General features: G+C 44.4%; 1 protein-coding gene and 1 pseudogene across 3 annotated transcripts in view; one reads left to right on the forward strand and one right to left on the reverse strand.

Annotated features, from left to right (window-relative positions):
• Nucleotides 1-25470, reverse strand: part of CCDC3 (coiled-coil domain containing 3) — a 99627-nt gene that overhangs the window by 66148 nt on the left and 8009 nt on the right. The window contains exons 1-2 of one of the 3 annotated variants that reach the window (XM_036024350.1): nucleotides 24061-24764; nucleotides 21561-21735 (exon numbers count right to left, since the gene is read on the reverse strand). In XM_036024350.1, the coding sequence (XP_035880243.1) occupies nucleotides 21561-21735; nucleotides 24061-24434 (549 nt within the window). In that variant the 5' untranslated portion in view covers nucleotides 24435-24764. Of the gene's footprint in view, nucleotides 1-21560; nucleotides 21736-24060; nucleotides 24765-25470 lie in introns of those variants that run through there. The other 2 variants (XM_028506919.2, XM_036024351.1) reach the window with 2 other exon arrangements.
• On the forward strand, nucleotides 4011-7041 carry LOC114491434 (annotated as a pseudogene).

Raw genomic sequence — 25470 nt, forward strand, 5'->3', positions numbered from 1 at the left:
CCTTGGACAAGGGTTTGATCTCTAAAATATATAAAGAACTCACATGACTCTACTCCAAGAAGACCAAACACCCAACTAGAAAATGGGCAAAAGACTTGAACAGACACTTCTCCAAGGAGGATATACAGAGGCCCAGAGACATATCAAAAGATGCTCAGAACCACAATGAGATACCACTTCACACCATCAGAAGGGTCATCATAAACAAATCAACAAACAACAAGTGTTAGAGAGGATGTGGGGTAAAGGGAACCCTAGTGCACTGTTGGTGGGAATGCAGACTGGTGCAGCCACTATGGAAAGCAGTATGGAACTTCCTCAGAAAACTGAAAATGGATCTGCCTTTTGACTCAGCAATTCCACTACTGGGATTATACCCTAAGAATCCTGAAACACCAATTCAGAAGAACCTATGCAGCCCAATGTTCATAGCCGCACAATTCACAATAGTCAAATGCTGGAATCAATCTAAGTGCCCATCAGTAAATGAATGGATCAAAAAACTATGGTACATTTACATGATGGAATATTATGCAGCAGAAAGAAAGAAGGAGCTCCTACCCTTTGCAACAGCATGGATGGAACTAGAGAGCATTATGCTAAGTGAAATAAGCCAGGTGGTGAAAGACAAATACTGCATGATCTCACCTATAAGTAGAACCTAATCAATAAAACAAACAAGTGAGCAAAATATAACCAGAGACATTGAAATTAAGAACAAACTGACATTAACCAGAGGGAAGGAGGGAAAGGAAAATGGGGGTGGGGGGAGAGGGAAGGGTTTTCAAGAACATCTATAAAGGACACATGGACAAAACCAAAACCAAAGAGGGTAGGATCAAGGTGGGAGGTGGGGATGGCTTGGGCAGGGGGAGTAGTGAGGGGGAAATGAAGACAACTGTACTTGAACAACAATAAAAAATAAATAAAATAAAATAAATTTTTTTAAAAAGAAAAGGCTGCTTTCACACACTACACAGCTTATCTACTTTGGTGTCATTTAACAAATAGCCTAATTTACTGGAAGCCCCAACTTTAATTTTCTGAGCTTCAGAGGCTTCTGCCAGGCAAAGAAGATAATTATATTGATTCTTTCATTATTGTAAGACTTATTTTTCATTCTTAAGCACCACATCTCTACCCAAATTTAAGACTGTTAAAAGTTCTTTAAAAGTCACTCAACAAACTAATAAACTAAGCAATTATAAAGCACTTTGCAAAGTTAGACAATTCATTAAACCCTTCTAATTCTCAACTTCTCAGTGTCTACAGTTGTAATAGGGAATCTGTCTATTTAGAATCATAGGGTTGAGTATAAAGGACACATGGATAAAAACTAGGGGTGGGTGGAAATGGGAGGATGGATGGAAGGGCTGGGTGGGTGGGTTGGGATGGGAGTAAAAGATAGAAAATTGTACTGCAACAACAATTAAAATAAATTTTTTTAAAAAAGAAGCATAGGGTCAAGGCTAATTACTCCAACACATAAATCTACCAAGTTATCATATTTTGAAGGGAAGAAGAGTCCTTGAATGTCACCAAGTGCAATCAGACCCCAAGCTGTCTGCTGCCCTCCCTGCTCCTAGGGCCTTGTGGGCTAGTTTACATCATGGAGCAGGGCTCTAAGTCACTAAGATGGGCAGGAAAGGGGTTACTGTGTTCAGCTGAGCCAATGGTTGGGCAGAGAACAAAACTGGCTGGTATCTTTTCTAAAATGAATGAGGACATTTTCTTGCCTTAACTGGCCATGTACTCTGAATACAACTTACGCCCAGAGGCCCCCGGTTCGCTGGCTCAGAGCACAGCTTCTTTTGTAGAACCTGGTAGGCAGAGATGTACAAAGGGAGGAGAGAGCTCCAGGGGGACCCAGGGAGTCCTTGATGACTTCTTCCTGGCCAAATCCAGTGTCCTTTCCACACCTTGAATTTCTTGGCACCACTGCCCTATTCCTTTTGGCTCTCTCTTCATGTGGGTCCCACCACACGGCTCTCCCACCACCATTTCCCATGGCCCCCTCTCTGTCCCCTGAGTGTTACCCCTACTCCCACCCCACCTGCCACAAAACTCCTATGGCTGGTCCTCAGATGGACTCATTCCGGCTCCCAGCTGCAACCATCAGCTCCCAGCTGGGGGTGTTATCTTCCCCCCATCTCTCACCCCCACTGCCTGCAGGCCTGTAACCCTCACTGTCAAGTGTCACCTCACACCATCCACAAACCCAGAATGTGCTCACTGTTCTTCCCCAAAGCCTCGAAAGCAACCCCTCTCTCCAACCTCACTTGTGATCTTGTTTTGCTTTTGTTGTTTTGCTTTTGACATAGTACTCATGGCCACGCAGGCCTAGACTCTAAGAGTGCACAACGTACTTGGGCTTCATTGATACCTCACCTCCAGTTTCTAAAGCTGGACAGAGGCAAGTGCCCCCAGCTTCTGCCATAGGCACAGATAATGCAGTTGACTTCTGCCTTGTTTCCCAGGCTAGCTTCCTGGGTTTCCTGCTGGACCTGAAGCCACATCCCATTCTAAGCTGGAGCCCTGACACCTTCCTAGCTCACTGCAAGTCCCCTTTCATCAGGGTGGGCCATAAAGCTGGCCCATAGCACTTAGTCCCCAGGTCATGTTCCAGATGCTTTTAAAATGAGGAATCCCAGAAATCAACTTGGCTTGCCATGAGCAGGACAGCAGGGGAAGTAGGCTGATAGAGCAGAAAGAACCCAACTGTGGATGTGGTCAGGCCTGGGTTCAAATCCTATCACCACAACTCACTGACTGTGGGACCAGGTAGGCTTATCCAAGCCTGGTTCCTCATCTGTTCAGTGAGGACATCACCACCTTGCTTATGGAGTTGCAACAAATAAAGGAGGTCCTGGTAGCAGTAGCTACTAGGTATTGAGTCCTTACTACATGCCAGGTGCTTTGCTAGGGACCAGGAGGAGACATGAGGACTCTTTTGCTAATAAACAGTCTGAGGGATCATCAGGGAAAGGAGAACAGATGAGACCTGCCTTTGGGGAAGCAAGAGACAAAATATCATAACACAGTGCAAGCCCCTGCCCCAGCCCTGAGTCCTGGTACAGAGCCCACAGCAGCTGCCCGCCCCCAGGGTAAGTCACACAGCTGCAGGGAGGAGGCTCCACAGGGACCAACCAAGTCCATTCCTGAACAATCTCTGAGTAACAGAAAAGGGCACAGAATCAAAAACCAGCACAAGGCCCAGCCTCTTTCCCGAGCCCTGGAGGATGCCACCAATTCTGGCCTATCTCCACCAGCACTGTCTGCTCAAGAAAAGGTAAGGGGGTCCAACCACCCTCTTGCAATATGGAAGTCTCCTCCACAAGGTCAAAGGCAGCAATCATTTGGTGGGTTCCTCGTGCCAGCAGAAAGGTGTCGCTGCTTCCATGTCAGTGAGGTGTTGAGTTCCCTCCCATTCACTGCACGTTACCTAACTTCTACTGTACACGCAATCCTTGGAGCCATTGTGGGTTCAGTTCTAGACCACAGCAATAAAGCAAGTAAATATTGCAATGAAGTAAATCGTCATCTTTTTGCTGGTGGAGGGTCTTGCCTTCAATCTGTAAAAATGTAGTATCTACAAAGAACAAAAAATGAAGGCGTGCCTGGACTGTGGGTTTCCAGGCACATCTGACTCAGGCCTCATATCCCAAGGCCTCTGGCACATGCCCCCAGCTTCTCCCCAAGGAGCATGATGGCACCAAACTGGACATCCGAGGCTTTGGATTATTTTTCTTTAGCAGTTAACAACATCTGTGACCTTAAGTGGGTCACTTACTTCCATGTTCTCCTCTGTCACAACATCTATGGTTGTGAAGGTTAAATGAGAAGAGAAATGCAAGTGCCCAAAGAACTAGGCAGCATTCTAGGAAGTTCATAGATGGTCAAAGGCATGATCAATAGCCCCTCCAACAGTGGGAGATAAGGGGCAATGAACAGAGCATTCCAAATCTCAAATCTGCTGAAATATACTGGGTAGGGAAGGCCTGCTGAGCACGATGAGCAAAATATCATTGCAGGCAGAAAACAGGGCAAGGCTTCCGAACTTCCTCTCTGGAGTTTCCATCTGGGAGACGGGCTGCCTTCTGGGCGTGGCCGAGCTGGCTGGTGGCTGGCGTGTTCCACGAGCAGCATCACCAGCAGAGAACAAGAATAGAACCCTTTGGCGCAGGCCAGAGGTCTGTTTCCACAGCCGCCAAAATGACTGTCCCCCTGGCAGGGACTGGCCATATTCCCCTCCTCCTGTTTTGCTCTCCCAGTGTGTGTTTACCGCTGTTATCTCCACTGGCAGAGGGGATGGAGCTGACTGATGGTAGACTGTTATATTTCAGCAATTTCAACTAAACGGAATTGGAAAATCCTATATGTGGCCATTTTATCCACCTAACCGCCACCTCATAATACCCTTCAGCTGGTACAGGGAAGGGGGGGTAAGTGGAATGGGAATTATGACCTGGCCAGAACAGGAGCCACTGGAAGCAGAGGGCGTGGAGCAGGACAGTGAGCTCCAGTTATGAGTCACAGCAGAGCTGTGAGCTGACTATTCATAGTCAGGAATACCAAAGCCGAGCTGCACCTCCAGGCCCCAGGACCCCAGCCCACCTCTAGTCTTTCTAGAAGAAAGTAAGGGTGGATGAGAGGGTCAGAAGGTCCAGCTTTTCCTAGTGGTAGGATCTCCACCCTGAATCCCACGTAAAAGGAACTGGCAGAGTGTTTTATGTGAGATCTCCCTGTTGCCCAGAGAAACCCCATGCATGCCTGAACCTGGGCTCACTTCTGCTCACTTTCCCCTTGCCCGGAGGCCCCAAAGTCAGAAAAGGACACTCTCTTGTCAGCTCCTGCAATGGTAGGAACCAACCTCATGGAATGCAAGACCTGACTGCTGCCACATAAATTTTGGGGGACACAGACATTCAGTCTGTGGCAGCAGAAGCCCTTGGCATCCAGCCAGCCTACTTGCCCTGACAGCTCTCTCTGCACAGTGTTCTCTCCACGGCAGCAATCAAGCCTATGCTCTCACCTGGAGGGAGACTCCCACACCCCAAAATGAGATGTTTCATAGTAGCACGCCAGGCATTTGACCCTCCATGCCAACCCTCTGGGTTTCAAGATTTAAAGAGATGTCCAGGCTGGCCAGGAAGGTGTGTAGGTGGGGAGGAGGAGACGTGACCCAAGGGCAAGGCTGGGGCCTTGCTCTGGCAACTCAGTGGCCCCCTGAAATGACTATGTCTCTGTCATACTCGGGCAGTAAGTGCCACAAAGCAAGGTGGCAGGAAAGGACCTGGAAAGCCTCTTGGAGACAATGATGCAAAATGTTTTTTGTCCAGAAAGTGAGAAAAGAAACCAGAAGCAAAGTCACAAGATTGAATGAGCTGGGACTCAGGGACCTATAGTGAACCTCTGGTCACAGATGGACAGGCCTGATATACCGTTGGCTGCAGAAGGTGGTCGCGGGGCCGACACTCCCACTGGCTCAGCCTCCCACTGCTGTCCTTGGGACTGTTTGCCATGGATTTTTTAAATTTAGAGAATACACCAGATATCACTCTTAGAAAACCCAGGGGAAATTATGAAGAAATGCTTTAATTATTGAAACCACAGTTAAAATCATGGCTACATCTGGATCATGGAGCCCAGTGAAGTGTGGAAGAGTGTCCCAGCCACAACAGTCTAACTGGCATGCCAGATGCTCACATAGAACATCAGCTGGACTCAGTGCGGAAGGACCTGGAATCAGCTCAGGGTGTTGCCATGGGAATGGAATTCAAAGTGCCGAGTCGATTTGGTATGAGTATGTGTTCTCGATTGGCAAAGTCCTTAAAAGAAAAGGGTAGTAAAGTCCTTAAAAGAAAAGGGTAGTAAAGGGTCAAGATCAGGTTGTCTCTGACCTGGAGGTGGCATCTGTCCTATTTAAAGCTGAATGCAATATCCATGCATCTCTTCTCTGGAAGTCCAAGTGAGGACTTCCTCAGCAATAAGCACTTCCCACCAATAAAACAGTCAGCTCCCTTAAGCCACAAGCACAGAGGAAATGAGGTCCCAACCACCCGTCTCTTAGCTGATTCGTTATCTGTTCACCAGTTGGCTGCTCAGCAAGAGATGCTCTACCTGGCTACTGTTATGAAACAAGAAATTGTAAGACAATGTTGTCAATCACACATGGATGAAGAAGGATTTTCTCCTCTGATGTGGGCTGCAGCACACAGTCAAATTGCTATGATAGAGTTTTCACTTCAGAACAGTGCTGATCCCCAGCTTTCAGGAAAAGGTGCAGAGACGGCAGGACCTCTGGCCTGTAGGAAAGGCTACGCAGATATGGTCAAACTGCTGGGTGACTGAGGCGTTGCTGTCAATGCATGTGATTGGAACAGAGGCACAACTTAGCTTTATGCTACACATGGAAATCATGCAAAATATGTAAAAATGCTCTTAGAAAATGGAGCTGACCCAACCATTGAAACTGACTCAGAATGTAATTCTATAGATTTAGCTGCAGTCCTGCACTTCAGAAGTGTTCAGTAGGCTGTTGAGTCACATTATCAAAGCTGCTTCTAAATACCAAGCAGTCGCCAGGCTTCAGAAAGTGCTGTCTGCCCTTCCATTTACCTTTTCGCCCTTACAAACAATTGTTTTGTTTACTTATAATTTTTTAGCTCAGTTGTAGTTGGAATATTTACTGATTTTTAGTAAGCTTTAATAAATATTCCTCTGAGTAATTCATTGGTTTATAATAGAATTACTGGTGATGCATTTTAAATAAATGTGTTTTATGCCATATTTAAAACTATAAATTAATGTTTTATGGCATGCAAATTTTTATGGTACAGATAGTTATCTGTCTTTGTATCGAGTGTTGTGACTTAACATCTTCCAGAAATTATTCTACCCTATTTATCTTTACCCTTGCATTAACTCATTGACTTGATATGGGGTTTGCTATAAATTCATAGAAAAAATTGTTATTAAGCTAAAATTGCACAGTGTGATTGTTTATAAAGTATTATAAATAAACAAAGTACATTTTCTGTTAAAAAAATAAGAGGTGTCCACCTGGGACCCAAATTTCTTGATCTGAAAGCTCTACCCCCCACACACCATTCTGAGATGGCAATTTAATGGGTCCAAATGCAAATGCCAAATGCATTTGGGAATCTACCAAATTATAGAGCTCCCATTCACCAGCTGGCCCCTTCTTACTCTGTGCCACGTCTTTGCATGAATATCTCATTTAAATCTCAAAATAAACATGTGAAAATATTTCAGTTTTATAGAAAAAGTGGAGGCTCAGTGAAGCTGAATGACTTGCCCACAGTCACAGAACCCGTCTGCAGTGGCGCTGGGTCACAGCCGCAGGGCCTGCTCTGATCCAATGGCATCCCCCACTTTTAAGTGTCCACAGGAGGGTAAGCAGTGCCTTCTCCATTTTTTCTGGGCAATCCTGAATGCCTGCCCAACCAGCATTGATAACTGCTTCTCAGGGGAAGAGAGCAAACCAACCACCCCACTCAAGTCAGTAGCTGACGGCAGTGCTGACCATGAGCACCTAAGGCTCATTTCCCGGGCAAGTCTCGGCAGGAAGCAGACATTCCAGCCACGAGAGAAACCTGCAACAGGAATTGGCTGGAGGGAGAAGAAACCACCTTCACTGGAGGGTTTCAGCTAATTGGTATTTATAAGCAGCACAAAATCCAAGCCTCCACAAGGCCTTTCCAATAAGGCTCTATAAGCAGTTTCCAAACACTGGGAAAGACTTATTGCTGACTCCTTCAGCCTTAGTAATATTTCATCTTTGACAAACACGTATTAAGTTCCTATTGTTTGTGCAAAAGAACTGGATTTAAAAGATAGGGAGCCTTTTCATTAGTAGCTTATGAGCTAGCTAGAGACAGATAAATACTCATGAAAGACACCCCTGGAGTACATGTGGTATAATCTGACTTAGGCAGCAGGACCAAGGAAGGGACTCGGCCTGGGCTCCGCATGGCTGGTGTCAACTTTATGGCTTGAGCGATTCAATGCATCATCCAGAGAAGAAAAGCTATTTTCTGCCTCTTGCTTGAGTGGTCTGTTGCACTCACATTTTTTAGAATTAAGGGATCAAAAGCTTTAAAATGCACATGCTTATAAATAATGCCATTACTACTCCTTACCACTTTAACTTGAATTATTCCCTAGGATCAGTTTCAACTGTCCCCCAGAGCCTTGGGGTGGGTGGCGTGGCACAGATCAGCAGAAGTCTGTGCAGCCTGGTGAACGTGGCACTGAGCAGGGGCCAGGTGGGAGGCATCAAGCAGGTGGACAGCCTGGGGCCTGCTGGGAGAACCCAGAGCAGGAAAACAAGACAGAAAGATGGACAGACAGACAGCACAGAGAGACCACACTGGTCTCCAGACACAACTACAACTGTTTCCCAGAAAACAGGAATTGATACTTCTCTCCAGCCACAGAGCAAGGAAATGGAAGAAGGACCCTCTCCTCAGGTCAAATAAATAGAAATAACAAAGAAAGCACCCACAGAATTACCACCCAATACTGTGCAAGAATGCCCTTCCCTTCCTTTGTGTGTATGCATGCACACATAATTTCAGGTATGTGTTGGTTTACTGCCTTTGACTTTCAGTATGACAGTTTTGCTTTATTACAAAGCAATGACAAAGGTTTGCACACTTTTAGAACCCTGTGCTCGTTTCTACTAACATTTGAAAATTATTTTTAGCATTGAAATTAGGATTATTTTATTTAAAGTCAAAACAGCATCACTAGGCCACATGCTAACAGTTGTAGCTGTAGAGTGAGTCTTCGTCTTCCTATAAAATTATTTCATGATGTTGCACATGATGTGCCCCTGTTGCAAGGGGCTGAACTACATGACTTCTTAGCTCCCTTCTAGCCCTGACATTCTTCATCCTGTGTCTGTACGAAGTAAATGGAGTGGCCTGAGTGCACTCTGAAGACAATGACCCTGGAACATGCTGGTGGCATCTGGGGTTGCCTAGGCCCCTCGGGGGAGTGTGGGTCTGCCAGGTGTCACAGCTGATTTAAATAAAAGAAAGATGAGGTCCAGTCAGGGGAACTGAAGCTTCACAGCATCCCAGAGGGTCTGTCCATTGAGAGCCAGAGCAGTGTGGGAAGACAAGAGACCTCCACCCAAGATGCACAGGCAGTGCTTGTTCTAACCACTGCGATCAATGCCCAGGCATGTCCCCTCCTGCCTGCAAAACCACAGTGCAGGGTGAGCAAGGAGAGCTGAAGCCGTTGGGCAACAGGATGAGATGACACAGAAGTGAAGGGCTTTTGGGGAGGAGGAGTGTGGGGAAGAAAAAAGCATAAAGGCAAAGGCCCTTTCCCCTTCCCAAGAAAAGTCTGCATGAGCTAAGATGTCCACAGAGGGAGCTCAGATGGTGGCAGATTTTCTGCTTCCAAGACAGAAAGGAGATAAATGGTCATCATTTCTCATTTAAAATCACAGCTTGATGGCCAGAGAGCTTACAAACCTCTCATGCCTCTTGGCAAAGCTTCTGCAAGGAGAATCAACACACCCAGCTTCCATGGCCACATGGGGACAATGAGACATTAAAAAAGAATTTAATGAAGAAAGCAACCACAGACTTTGGGAACAAAAGTCAGAACTTCTATTTGCTGGTCTGCAAGACTCTCAGAATACTTTAATTTATTTTCGGTATTGGAGCACATTTCCACAGTAACTCCAGGAACTGGGAAGTCTTCATAAGGCTGGGTGGAGGATGGAGGACTCTCCTCTTTGGGGACATAGGAGACCCAGGATGGGTCTTCTTTTTTATTTCTTTATTTTTATTTCTTCCCCCTCCATCTTAGTATATAAGTACTGAGGTACTCTGGAAAGGCTTCAGGACAGACCATTATCATGTAAGAAAAGAAATACAATTAAGAATGAGGACACTCAGTGAAGTCTCTTCAACAAACCAGAATGAGAACTGTGTCCTGCTGACTGCTTAACTGTGTTTGTAATAAGTGCCACAAAGGAAGTGTGTGCTAACAGCATTCTTGGAGGACAAAATCAGACCAGCTGGATAAGGAAAGCAGGTAGGAAGTGGGTCAGGGGAGCGACAGTTACTGTGTAAGCAGAAAGTGTCTCAGGTATGGGAAGCAGAACACCAGTGAGCAGGCACAATGGAGAACAAAAATAGCCTGGCTGGAAGTCAGGAAACTGTGGCCTCACTTCCAGATCCTTCACTCTCTATGTGCCTCGCATTTCCCTTATCAGACCTCAGTCAACTCAACGGTGAGAGTAACAACAGAAATAATTGCAGTTTCTATAGAACCCTCAGGAAAATAAAATATAACCACTTAGTTTTCCCAAGAAGAAATAACAATTCAAATGCACAAAGTATTTATTGAGCATGTACTATGTACCAAACACGAAGATACATAAGATGAATGGATTTGTCCTAGATTAATATTAGTTATTAGGGACAGTCCAGATATAATCCAAATCTCCTGAATCCCAGTACTGGATTCTTTCCACAGCCTCTACAATCTGACCCAGCCCTACCTATGCAACTTCCCACTGTTCTCGATGCTAGAAGCCCAGTGGCTAAAATCATTTCAATAAGTGTTTTCTCCAGTCTTCTGGGCGCCATGTAAGGTCACAGATCCCCCTTTCATAGCTGAGACTGTGAAAGGATCCCCATCCTTGAGTGTTCATCTCAGGTAACATCTCCTCTCGTGCCATTCTCTCATCAATGAGCTGGTCTACAGCAGTGGCACCTGAGGTCTGCAGATTGCTGGGGGATCCCAAGATCCTTTCAGGGGGCTCATGAGATCACATCTATTTCAATAATAATACTAAGATGTCTTTTTTACTGTGTTGACATTTGCACTGCTGATGCAAAAGCCAAGGTGAGTAAAAGTGCTGGCACCTGGAGCAAGCCGAGGCAGTGCGCCAAATTACACGAACAGTCATTGTATTCTTCAGTGCCTTGTGTGGGAAGAAAAGAAAAGTGAATTTAAGAATGTCCTTGATGAAACAGGAAAACTCATTAATCAAATACCGGCCTTGGGTACACATGTTTGCGGTCGGTCTCTGTGCAAAGAAATCAGAAACGCGCATGGAGCACCTTAGCGGCTCATCGAAGTGCAGCGGCTGTATCGAGGGGAGGCACTAAGTGACTGAGTTCTGAGCTGAACTGGTGGCTTTCTTCATGAGACACTGTTTTTACTGGAAAGAATGATGACAACTATAGGTATTCAGATTTGAGTCTGTGATAAACATTTTCTTTTTTTTTTTAAAGTGCCTTTTTTTTTTAAGGATTTTATTTATTTATTTTTAGAGAGGGAAGGGAGGGGGAGAGAGAGAGAGAGAGAGAGAGAGAAACATTAATGTGCGGTTGCTGGGGGTTATGGCCTGCAACCCAGGAATGTACCCTGGCTGGGAATCGAACCTGGGACACTTTGGTTCCCAGCCTGCGCTCAATCCACTGAGCTACGCCAGCCAGAACATTTTCTTAAAAATGGGTGAATTAAGCCTGCCACCTCAAAGAAAACAACTATTTGTTGCCAGTGATAAAAGTAAAGCTTTCAAGCAAAAATTAGAATTTTAGAAAATTTGCCCCTGTGTGCTTGACATTCTCAATGTTTAAAAACTCTCTTGATGAGACTGGTGGTATATTAATGAATGGGATTCTTTAATATTGTATAATTAAAAGTCCTGACATATGCAAGATCAATATAACTGAATTTTCTAAATGGCTAATTCATTATGTTACAAAATAATGCACAGGAAAAACATTTATTTGCAGTGCAAGACAGGCTAATGGATTTTCATGTCGGAATACAAAAAGTTCATTGGTAAAGTTTCAGATTCTGTGCTGAAACTAACTTTTAAGAAATTATCACTTTTGGGAGTTTTGATATGGTACTAAAGAAGAATACAGAAAAAGCAATACTTAACAGGTGCTCAGGTACCTATTAAACTGAAGTTAGACTCCTCTATCCTTAAGGGGTCTTTTTGTTCTTGAACAAATAATTTGGTGAACTTGACTGTCTCAGCAAACTTCCAGGAATATTTTAAATCAAATACTTCTAGGGTGTTATGGACGATCTGGATGAAGTGAGTTCTGATTTTCTTGTCCATTTAGGGCTCCAGTCTCACTTTAAAAACTACAGAACATCTTTCCCATTCCCATTTGCTTCTGATAGTCTGAAGGTGAATCCTGGTCTTCCCCTCCCTGCAGTATGTTCTACCCAAGTTTGACCAAGTGTTCTTTTTCAAATTTTATCGATTGATTGATTTTAGAGAGAGAGGGGGAAAAAGACCGATCTGTTGTTCCACTTCCTTATTCATCCTTTGGTTGATTCTTGTATGTGCCCCGACCATGGATCAAACTCGCACCCTTGGCATACTGGGACAACACACTAATGAACTGAGTGACCTAGCCATGGCCTCCATGTTCTCAATGGGCAGAGTCAAAAAGCAACATCAACTTCTAGTGCCAATCAAGATGAAGTAAGCTGGATGTGTATGACTCCTACTGAATACAGTTAAAAATTCTCTGCACATAATACAAAAGGCAACTACCTGTGGACTCTGAAAACTAAACAATTAGCAGCAATGGGACCTGAACCAATGGGGGATGAATCATGGAAATGCACAGCAACATCTCCAGGAGAAACTCCCTATTCCTACCCAGAAGACCCAGAGAAAGGGCCCCCATGTACTGGAGAGTATAAAAAAGTCCGTGGATTCAGTGGTGGTCACTGAGCAGATCAGACTCTTCTCTCACTCATGTGCTTCCCTTGGCTTCCTCAGCAACCATGCCTGATAAACCCGATATGGCCAAGATTGAGAAATTCAATAAGTCGAAATTAAAAACAGAAACACAAGAGAAAAATCCACTGTCTTCCAAAGAAATCACTGAACAGGAGAAGCAAGCAGGCAAATCGTAATGAGGCCTGCACTGCCAATATGCACTGTAGATTCCACAAGCATCGCCTTCATATTTTACTTCTTTTAGCTGCTTAACTTTGTAAGCTGCAAAGAGGTTGGATCAATTTAAACGACTGTGCTGCCCCTTTTCACATCAGAACTACTGACAATGAAGGTTGCACCTGCCTCTCCCATCTGCCTCTCTGGCTGGCAGGAAAGGAAAAGAACTTGCATGTTGGTGAAGGAAGAAGCTGGGTGGGACAACAGTGAAATCCAGAGTAAAAACCAAGCTAGTCCAAGGTGTCCTGCAGGCTGTAAAATGCAGTTTAATCAGAGTGCCATTTTTCGTTAAAATTATTTTAATTACTGGAATGCACAATTTTTTAATATGCAAATAAAAAGTTTTAAAACCTGAAAAAGTCCCTGGTTTTCTTCCCTTTTTCTTCTATTTTTTCTCAGTTAGCCTTGCCCTAAGGCCAGCCCCTGATCTGCACTGCCACAGTGGAACAGGCCAAAAGAAATAAATAACCTGATTACTCCTATCTATTAAGGAAATTGAATTGTTTGCATATGACATGATCCAATATTCACTGTATAAAATCCTAACGGCTACACACACACACACACACACACACACACACAAAACACTACAACTAATAAATCCAATTAAGTTGCAGGATACAAAATCAATATGCAAAAATCAGTTGCATTTCTCTACACCAACAATGACCTATTTGAAAGAAAGTTAAAAAACTATTCTGCCCTGGCCAGATAGCTCAGTTGTTTAGGGCGTGGTTCCGATACAACAAGGTTGCAGGTTTGATCCCCGGTCAGCATGTATAAGAAGCAACCAATGAATGCATAAATAAATAGAACAACAAGCCAATGTCTCTCTCAAAATCAACTTAAAAAATAAAAAGAAAACAATATCATTTATGATAGCATCAAAATGAATAAAGTGCTTGGGAGTAAATTTAAGCAAGGAAGTAAAAGATCTGTGCAATAAAAACTTTAAAACATTGATGAAAGAAATTTTAGAAGACAAAAATAAATGAAAATATATCCCAGTTCATCGATAGGAAAAACTAATATTGTTAAAATGTTTCTATTCTAGATTACTAGAATCTAAAGCAATCTAAAGATTCAGTGCCATCCCTATCAAAATTCTAATGGCATTTCTCACACAAAAAAAATTTAAAAACAACTCTATATTTCACATAGAACTACCAAAATGCCCTGAATAATCAAAGCAATCTTCAGGAAGAACAGAGTTGGGAGCATCATGCGTCTTGGTTTCAAACTATATTACAAAGGTATAATAATCAACACAGTATGGTACTGGCATAAAAACAGGTGCATAGACCAATGGAATAGAACCAAATGCCCAGAATTAAACTCACACACATGCGGCCAATTAATTTACAACAAAGTAGGCAAGAATATACAATGGGGAAGAAACTTCAATAAATGGTGAAAAAACTAAATAGCCACATACAAAAGAATGAAACAGAAGCACCATCTTACACCATATACAAAAAAATAACTCAAAATAGATTAAAGACTTGAAAATAAGACCTGAAACCATAAAACTGCATGAAGAAAACATAGGCAGTGAGCTCCTTGACATGGTCTTAACAATGATTTTTTTTTTTTGGATTTGACACCAATGCAAGGGCAATAAAAGCAAAAGTGAACAAAGTGGCTAAATCAAACAAAAATGCCTCTGGGCAGCAAAGGAAACCATCAACACAATGAAAAGTGAACCTACAGAATAGGGAAAAATATTTACAAGTTATATATCTGATAATGGTTTAATATCCAAAACATGTAAGTTCAATAGCAAAAGAAAAGAAAAAACAAATAACCCAATTTAAAAATGGGCAGAAGATTCGAAAACATACAGACAGCCAACTAGACACCAGGGAAACGCAAGCCACAATCACACTGAGATATCACCTCACACCTGTGAGGATGGCAACTACCCAAAAAATAAAAGATAACACACGATGGCAAGGATGTGGAGAAGAGGGAACCCTTGTGCACTGTTGGTGAAAGTGTAATTGGTATAGCCACTATGGAAAACACCAAGGGGAACACTATGGAGATTCCTCAAAAAATTAAAAAAGGAAATCCCATAATAGCTAGCAATCCCTCTTCTGGGTATATACAAAAAAAAAAAAGAAAGAAAGAAAAAAGAAAAATCAGTAGGTGAAGGTGAAGGGACATCTTCCCTCCCCTGTTCATTGCAGCATGATTCGCAATACCCAAGATACGGAAACAACCTGTTTCTGTTGACAGATGAATGAATAAAGAAATTGTGATGTAGAAACACAATGAAATATTGTTCAGTCTTTAAAAACAAGGAGATTCTGCCATTTGGGATAACATGAATGGACCTTAAGAGCAGTATACTAAGTGAAATAGAGAGGCAAGGACAAATACCATATGATCTCACTTATATGTAGAATCTGTTTTTAAAAAAACAAGATACAGCCACACACCAGAATGTCCACTTTTTTTCTTTTCTTTTCCCAACACCAAATACTGACAAGGATGCAGAGCCGAGCTCTCATACAGTGCTAATGTGAATGCAGAATGGCAGAGCCACTCTCAAAACAGTTTTTCAGTTTCTTATAAAAGTAAACACACATTTACCTACAATTCAGCAAACCTATCCTAGGTACTTACCCAAGAGAAACTGAAATTCATGTTCACACAAAAACCTGTACGTGTATAGAAGCTCCAGTAGCCTAACACTAGAAACAACCTAAGTATCTCTCGTCTGGTAAACAAATAAAACCCAGGTAGATCCCTAAAAATGGGATACTGCTCAGCAATGAAAAGGAGGGAACTATTGACACACACAATATGGACGAATCTCCAGTGCATTCTGCTAAATTAAAAATTAAAAAAGCCAAACGAAAAAATGCAACACACTGTAAGATCTCACTCACATGACAGTCTGGAAAACACACAAGCAGTGGTGGAGGGCAGATCAGCAGCTCCCGGGAGCTGGGCTGGGCAAGGGTCTGCCTGTGAAGGGGTGGCACGCGGGAGGTTTTCGGTGATGGGAGTTTTCTGTATCATGGTTGCACTTGTGATTATACAACCATGTGCATTTGTCAAAACTCATCATAAAAAGTGAATTTTACAGTTATGTGCATTTTAAATATTAATTTGGAAAATAAGACAGGGAGAGAGGGGGTGGAGAAGGGTTGAAGGAGGAGAGATGGGGAGGAGAGGGAAGATGGGAAAGAGGAGAGAAACCTGTAATTTTACTTCTGAAATCTCTCCCAAACTTACTTACTTTACTCCATTCCCCCCCCTCATAGTTCAGCACTTAGCTGGTAACTTTATAACAACCACTACCTGTTCTCACCACAGCACTTGGATCCCCTCTAATCCCGTTGGTGTTTTCAAAATGTAAATTGATTCTAACACTCTGCTTTCAAAACAAAAGGTTTCCCATTACTGTTAAAACAAAGAGCAAATCCTCACCAGGATCTATGAGTCCCTGCCTGGTCTGGTCCTAACTACTAATGCTCTTTCCTCATCCTTCCCCTCATTTCCTTTGCTCCAACCATAAGGGCTTCCTTTCATTTCCTCAAAGGCACCATGTACCCTGCTACCTACCACAGGACCTTTGCATATACTGTGCTGCTCTGGATGCTCTCATCTCCCCTGATGCCTCTTTATCCAGCATATTTTAGCTCCAAAGTCAATGCAACAGAGGCTTTATGTATCTCTAGGTCTAGGCCAGACTCCCTGATTATTTCCTTTCTTTCCTTTGGAGCATTAATTTCCAACTGAAATTATAAAGTCATTAATGTGATCTTTTGATTGTGCCAACCACCAACACGAGGACTATAAACCTTATAGATTAGGGAATTCGTAGTTTGCTCAACATTTAACTAGCACAGTAATTGCCTCACAGTGGGTACTCAGTGTTTTCTAAAGACTAAATTCAACAGTCCCACAAAATGAGGTATGTGTAATATTATACATAACCACACTCTCTGTAACAGGAATGCATTAGAAACAACCTAACTCCCTGTCAACATGGGAACTTAATTAAATACATTGGGACACATCCATATGATGGAATACTATGCAGCTATTTAAAGCAACTGTGTACGCATTGATATGGGAAGATCACGGCATCCTCATGAATAAAGCAAAGTACACATGGTGCGCTGCCACTTGTGTCAAAGGCAGCAAACAATGCACAGCTGCATTATTTGTCGGGTGAAAACACTCACTGAACATTTATAAGAAACTAAAAGCAGCAGCTACTTGTTTCAAGGGTGGGTGAGAACTGGACAGATGGGTGTCAGAGGTGGGAGAGAAACTACGAACTCCCCTTTTACACTTCCAGATTTGGGAACCCATATGAGTGTGTGATTACAACTCAGTGAAGGAGTTAAGTGCTCCTGCATGGAATCCAACACATTCCGTTGAATGCACGAAAGCAGGCACGTGGTGGCCTGCCTGTCCTGTGTCCCCATCTGCAACACACTGTCCCTCACCACACTGCCACCACTCTGCCACTCCCCTGGGAAGCAGCAGGAAGCTTTTTAAATTTTAAAAATATGTCATTTTTAAAGGCACACTTTAAAAATGATCAATTTACAGTAATAAGCTCTTGTATCACCCTTTACAGTTTATAAAGTATATATACTTTCAAATATGCTCTAGTTAAGTCTATATACTTTCAAATATGCTCTAGTTAAGTCCTTACAACAACCTGAGAGTTTATCTTGGGTTGGCTGAAAAACCTGTTACATTTCTTTCTATCAAATAAAAGACATATTGTTCATGTGCACCAATAACTTTATGAATTTGGACATTTTGAGTATGTCAGCCGTCTCCCACTATTGGTTTCTAGTGAGTTAAAGCCAGGGGGGTTGCTGAACATCTTCCAATGCATAAGACAGTCCCCAGAGCAAAGAATTATTTGGCCAAAATGTCAGTACTACCAAGAAACTTCACAAACCACTTTTGACACATTTGATCAGTCACAACACTTTCTCCATACATTGCACAAATCTTTCTTTTGCGTTTCAGTTGTGTTTTTACCTTTCTTAAAACAATAGAACATAATATACCAAAAAGTTGCATATTTTCTTCCATCTTCAATTTTTAAATGGCTGCACAAAAATTCATCAATTTTGATTTTTTTTAAATGCACACTGATATGACAGCTGTCACAATACAATGTAACAAAATTGTTGTGAATGAAGTTCAAGACAACTAAGTACTGCTAGCATCATTGTGTGGAAAAAATGTAATGGACTTGTTGGCCAGCACAGTATATTGTAGCCCCGTTTTATAGACGAGAAAACTGACATCATGAGAAACGAAGGGCCCTTCCCAAGGTCATTCCTCTGGAAATGGCGGAGCCAATCAAGATCTTCAGATCGCGTGTATATTCCTTCTAATGCAGCTTAAAGAATAACTCCCCCACCATTCCCGACTCAGAACAGTGATGCCAGAGGTCTTTCACAAATTGTATTTCAACCCCATGACATTCCGTGAGAGATCTATGCAAGTATGGGTCAGTCTGGGTCTTTGTCCTAGGGGACAGTACTTACAGAGAAAGGAAAATATCCAACTTCTGTTTTGACAGTTATACTCACCCAGCAGGATAGAAAAGAAGAAAGAAAAATGTCCTTGGCTGGTGTGGAGAGAGTCCTGCCAGTAAGTCTGCTGGATGCTCCAACTTGCCAAAGGCACCCCCCAAGGTCCCATTAACACCATGACACTGAAGCAGAGCAGCACTGAACACGCAGTAACACTGCTGACTCCCTGGCAGCTTTGGAAAGATTGTGTTTCTACTTGCGAGGCTGGGTGGGATGGCTGAAAATGGAACCAGGGAGAGGGAGGCTGTGCTGCGGAGCACTGGGGTGAACCAAGCCTTGGGTGTGCATCACAAAGGGTCCCTGTGTGCGACCTTCCTCCTCTGTCATGTCTTAGGGTCTGGATGGACTTCAGAGTCCCAGATTCACTGACCCTCCAACACAGAGGGAGGGAGGGTGACCTGTCGGTGAAGAGACTAAAAGCTGCCTGTCACGTCCATAGCCTCAGTCACCATCCGAGCTGACTGGAAGCTGAGAGTGACAGCTTGAGCAGTAGAAGGCCCAAGGACTCACCCATCTCGTGAGTGATGGACAATACAGCATGTGATTCAAAGAAAAGGCATGTAACAGGCAATGCCCTAGGCCACTTGTAATGGGCTCGAAACATGTGAAGGGTTCCTGGGCTCCGATTTTCAAAAGTATCCTCAGACCTACTTCCACTGAAATAAATATGTGACCTGAACAGCTCCTCTGACTCCTCCCTAAAGTGAGGGCCCCCACAGGAAAAGTATAGATTCCTTCTGACAGAACACGAGATAGTCATCCTGGGTAGGAGAGACAATGTGATACTTACCTTCACACAGAAAAGGCAGAAAATGTTTAACATCTTTTTTTGAAGACAGGAACAAGTAATTGTTGATAATTCTTCACCCAACTCTGAGATCATCAATTCACAACTACTTTAATCACTCCAGAGTACATAAAAATTTCTCAAGGAATATCATAAAATGTAAATCCTAATATTGACAAAAGAGGAAATTAAATTCTAAACTAGCTAGCTAATTTAGCTAGCTAAAAAGTGCAAGGCACATCAGATCTAACTTCTAAATTCAGCTGCACAGGAGCTCAGCAACCCGGAACGATTATTTTCCTCCCCCAAAGCTCCTGACTCTTCCTCAGAGTCAGGTGGCCTCCCTCGCTTCGTCACCTGAGTGGCCGGGGCGATTAGAGGGCAAATGAGGAGGGCTTCTGCCCAAGATCAACATCTGACCACCAGAAACAGGGCTGCCACACACTGAAACAATTCTCCGCTGGTCCTATTGTTCTGTTTTTTTCAACGATGGAAAATCTAATTCCAGGAAATGTTAATAGTTTCATTATGTGACCATTGGACTAATAAGTTATGTAACCAAAGAGTTTGGGGCTAAGCTACTAAAATAGTTTTGGAATATTATCTGATCTCTTCATATAAATACATTGTTATCAAGGCTCTAGGAGTATAAGCAAGGCTCCCACAAAACGGAGAACCCAATGGCTGTGCCTAAAAGGATTTCATCCAGAATGTGCTAGGACATGACTCAGGCTTGGAATACTCAGGCTTATACTTGGCAGGCCCAGGGCAAAAGGAGCGGGGCCAGTACAGGTTAAAAATGGTAAGAAATGGGTGCTTGGACCATGCTGGGAGCAAAATATAGGACAAGAGTCCAGGAAATCCTGACAAACCAGGGAGGAGGGTAGAGGAGTCTAGACTGCTATTAATAAAGCAGGTCTAAGGGAAGAACCTCTTCATAATACCCAGGAAGTAAAAATAAAGTTTTCCTTAGTTGGATGTACCTGCCCACCAGGCTAACAGTTTCTGTGCAGGAGTATGAAGAAGGCCCCCAGGTGCCAGGGAGTGCTGGACAGAAGGCATAGGAGTTTGGAAGAACGAGGCAGTGTCCCTAGGCCAACCCACCAGACAAGAGACAAGCACTTTGCACAAACCCATCACATAAGGGTGGAAGAACAAAGCTCCCAAATATGCACAATGGTTCATTAACCCATAAAACAGCCCTTGTTCCTTGGGGTCCCCACATCCCCACAGCAGAACTCTCTCCAGCACTCTGTCACCTTGCCTTAAAAAGTCTCAGACAGGGCACTGGGCTGGTTCCACAGTCATCCCACCACCACCGAGGCCATTGCTTTGGGAAAGTAACGATCCTTAAAATTCCCCCTTTATGTCTTCATCCTCCAAACCACCCTGACCCTGACACACCATAACCACCGTGGCCGCCCTGTACCTCTGTGTCTTAACAGCCATAGTTAAACATCATAGAAGTGTTAGCTGTGGTAAAATTCCATTTCACTTCCTTAAGGACATTCTCTTTCCTCTTAGAAAATTTCTTAGAGTGCTACACAATCGAGAACACCCCCAGAACAATAACGATGGCGATGATGGCAGTCACGATGGCCCACATGTGTAGGGTGCTGACTCTGTCAAGCCCCGTGCTAAGGACTTAAACCTCCATACATCCACACAGTGAGACCACACGGCATCTGCCCCACGGTGTGCATGCTCTTACTGACTCCACATCACACGGAAGAAGGAGCTGTGGTGAGGCATGCCAGCCTTCTTCTTGGCTTGTTCCCTCACTCTGTGAGGGACCCTGTGTCAAATGGCAAAGCCTCAGAAATCTGCGGTATATGAACAATGTTTTCTAACTGCTGGTGGGAGGGAGAAGGGAAGATAATACTCTTTGGTCTGGGCTTTTAAAGAGTATTCTTTACTCCTTCGGTCACAAAACTCATAAAGCCCTGACCAGTGTGGCTCAGCTGGCTGAGCAAAAGGTCACTGGTTTGATTCCTGGTCAAGGCAAATGCCAGGTTGCGGGTTTGGTCCCTGGTCAGGGCACATATGAGTGGCAACCGATAGATGTTTCTCTCTTGCATCGATGTTTCTCTCCCTTTCTTTCTCCCTCCCTGCCTTTCTATCTAAAAATAAATAAATAAAAACTTAAAAAAAAAAAACCTCATAGAAGATGTGGCTATTCTATCATGTCGCTGCTGCACAGGATACAGCCAATTCTTACCCTATTGTCCTCCTGGATCTCCCAGTCGCTGGAGAAAGTGGCCAGCTGCTGCCCTTGGGAACAGTTTGAAAACTGGAAAAGGCTGGAAAACATCCTTCTGTTCTCTTGAGTATCTGGAAAGATGGCATCTTGGAAGTTGACTCCATGAGGCAAGAGGTTATAATTGTCATCCATCCTAGTGGAAAAGAGAAAAAAAAAAAGCAGATGTAGATTGGACACCTATGGTGTGTACCAGTTTAATCAAGAGTCAGAGAAGACTGAGACGGTCCCGCCAATTACACAACCACGTCTCACAGGGCTCTCATCAGAGGAGCTCCTGTATCTAATTATTTCTCTGCCTCGGATACATGCATCTATTCTTAAGGTTTTCAAATAGATGACTTTGGGTAAAGCAGGGGGAAAATGCTTGCTTACATGTATGTTTACCTATTTGTATATCTCCCAAGAGGCCTTCCTTCTCCTATAGGGTGTTCCTTGTTTCTTGGTGTGAGGAAAGCCAGTTGAAATGACCCAGGTTCAAATCCTACCCTTACTACTTATCTTCTGTCTGACATGAAACAGATTTTTAAAATTCTAAGCATTAGTATTCCAATCTGTAAAAACAAGATAATAGCACCTACTTCTTGGTGGCAGTGTGAGGACTGCATTAGAAAATGTAAGTAAATAAAGTACTTGGCATGAAATGAGTACAATATAAATGTTAGTTAACATTTTTACAGAGCTTTGTGTAAATAGCCTGCTGAAAAGATAAAGTCATAAAAAAGAACAGGAGAGAGAGAAGTTACACTTCAGCTCACCAGTGGGTCTCCACTGACACTTTTCCCTATGACACTGACCAGAATCTGTCTCAGTGGCCCCCAAATAACAGAGGAGGAATGATTTGTATGCAGCTGTTAATACTCTTCAGGACAACACAGCCCTGTGACATGAAAATGTATCAGACTACTATTTAACTCTGTATTTCTGTCCTAACTCTTTATAAGTATGTTGGAGCAAAAGCTGACAGAGGTGGCTGGTTACCACAGAGTCAGTGGACAAAACTGTATTTCATTATAAAGTCAGGAGGTTGGGGGAAATGATGTCTACTCAAGTACTCCAGCTCTTTTTGCTTTGGAAAATGGAATTTCAGTGTTGTGTAGTTTTATAGCTGGGTTCTCAGTGTTTTTCCTAAACAAAAACATGAAAAATCTTAGTTAAGCCTCTCTGTATAAGATAGGTACAGCCTCAGTCCCTGCTGACTTTATTTAGAAACTATACTTCCTCAGGAATGAAAAAAAATTCAACTGAACCTAGCTGAACCACTCAAGCCAACACCAAGCATGCCCCATGGGTTCCAAACTTAGCTGCGCTGGCTTCAATATGGGAAACATGTGTTGCCGTGGACTCATGGACGCCCTCTGTGTAACTTTGGTTTCCTTCTCCGAGAAACATGAAATCTCAAGAGCTCAAAGTGCATCTGCAGACCCAGGTCACACGCATTCAAATATCCTTATTGCTAGGCACACACACTGGGCAGACTGGAACCAGTAGCAATCCCAACTTTGGTTAGTTCACTATCTGGACATAGATGTTAGATTCCATTTTGATGTTTCCCTCAGTTGCTCTGCATCACTATCCTGTTTCAGTTGGAAACAGCCCACTGGAAACAGCAGCATTTAGGGTTTCACCTGCTGCTCTCTGTTTCAGACTTTAGTGGAACCGCTGACCGGACTCTCTATGCATATACATCCCATCTTGACTGCAGGCCAACTTTCATGGCACATCACAAGATTCCAGGAGTCTCCAACCAGAGACAATCTCCTGCCTGACTCACCTCTATCCTCTTCAAAGCACCGTGATTTGGGTGGTACCCCAGAAGCCTACCCCCCTAAACCCTGGCTATTTTGAACAGCTTGGCATTGAGGTCTGCTGGCAGCTGATAGGAGACTGATATCAACGGATATGAGTGAAACGAGAGGACAGCTGGGCTGCATTCCACACCATTCATATCCAGGCACTGGAGCAGGTGGGGAAAAGAGAGTGTGGCTATTCCTGCATCTAACCTGCACCAGGTGTTTGCATGAGTTACTGTGTTCTAGTCTCAATCAACCTTGCTTTGCACATGACTAAGGCGAGGATATTGCAGCTCTTGAGAAGATCAGTAACTTGGACAAAATCAGGAGAAGCAGAATTCCAACAACAGTCCAACTTCAAAGGTTTTTTTTTTCTTTCTCACCAGCCCAAGCCACTCCCACTGAATCCAGTTTTTTAAAAAATGTTGACTCGAATGGAGTATTGGAAACCACCTCGAGCGGTTGCCTGTAACTCTTCTTTTCATGAAGCCCAGAAATCATTCCTGTTTTTTAAACCCCCGTAGCCAGAGATACCTGGAATCTTTGGAGAGAGGCAGATTAGAACTTAAGAGGGGGACCCCAAAACATACTCTCATATAGCACTGACAGGGTTCTGGGAGAGGTCATGCAGACGGGCAGAGATGGTGCTGTTGGCACGCCCGGCTCACCTGAGAAAGAAGAAATAGGAGTAGTCCTGGACCACGGTGTGGGAGTGACAGGAGAAGTAGCCCAGGCCAGTGAGGTTGAGCCTAGAGCCGGCGGGGACCTCGAGCATGCTACCCCACGCCTGGTCGCACAGCATCTCGATCTCCGCGGAGTAGAAGAGCCCCGCCTCGCCAGCCTCATATTGCCAGGGCAGGTAGTTGTAGAGGCCGTGCACCTCCTGGTGCAGCGCCAGCACTTTGGCGTACACGATGATCTCGGCCAGCTCGGCGCGACAGCTCTCGCTCAGGGGTCTCCACTCCGACGGCAGCTGGCAGCCGCGGCTGGGTTCGAGCCGGCCGGCCAAGCAGAGCGCCGCGAGCAGCAGCGGGCGCAGCATGCCGGCGGCGGGAGCGGGCGGCAGGGCAGCGGCTCGGCGCTGCGCCCCTGGCGCACTAGCCTGGTCGCATGGCCAGACCTCCCAAGGCCCGCAGGGCTGAGCAGGGGAGCGGCCGAGGGGCACACGGGGCGTGGGGCAAGGGGGGCGGCTCGGAGCGCCCTCCCCGGCCCGGAAAGGGCAGTCCTGGGCTCTGCACCCTGCGCGGCGCTCCGGGAGTTCGGCACACCACTTTCCTCGCCGTCAGGCTCACCGTACCCAGTCCTCGCCCGGGACTCTTTAATAGGGTCGTGGGGCGGGCCGACCACCGCCTCCTGCCCTGCCCCCCCCCCACGGGGGCGTGGGCGGAGGGAGAGGGCGGGGAGGTGGCGGGGCGAGAGTGGAATGGAAGCCAGGGACTAGCGGGACGTTGAGGAGCCGCGGGGGCTGTCTCTCCGGGCCGGGCGCTGTGTTTAGGGTACGCGGAGCACCCGAGAGGGTCACTGCTGAGGGCGGCCGCCCAGCCCTCTTGCTGCTCGCCACTGAGGCGCTGGGGCAGAGCTTTCCAGGGGTGGAGCGTGTTTCAAACGCGTTGCATCCTTAAAATAATTGCATCCTTAAAATACAAACGCTGGCTTGATTACTCAGCATGCATTTTTACATTTTCTATGTAATTCATTTAGAGGTAAAATACATAGGCATCAAATCTGACTTTACCCCCACAAAGGTTAACTAGGAAAGTCGGTGTGAGCTAATAAACTTTTTGGATCTCTCCCTCTTTCCCTCTCTCTCTGCTTAATATTTAATTATGATCTTATAAAAGCCTTAATACAAGATTGGAAAAGTCATTTTGCCCTGATTTATATTCTAAAGGTACATGATTCACGGAATTCCTACTTCCAGATTCTAAACCCCCTACACCTGAGAAGTAAATTCTGCGGTCAATTCCAAACAGCTTTCCACAAGCCAATGAGTGAATCTGAGGAGATGCAGACCGGACAGTTCTACCAAGACCTCTAAACGCAGCAGCCCCTTTTACCTCCAAATTGCCTTAACTGTT

The sequence above is a fragment of the Phyllostomus discolor genome, chromosome 1 (genome assembly GCF_004126475.2).
Source record: "Phyllostomus discolor isolate MPI-MPIP mPhyDis1 chromosome 1, mPhyDis1.pri.v3, whole genome shotgun sequence".
Classification (NCBI taxonomy): domain Eukaryota; kingdom Metazoa; phylum Chordata; class Mammalia; order Chiroptera; family Phyllostomidae; genus Phyllostomus; species Phyllostomus discolor.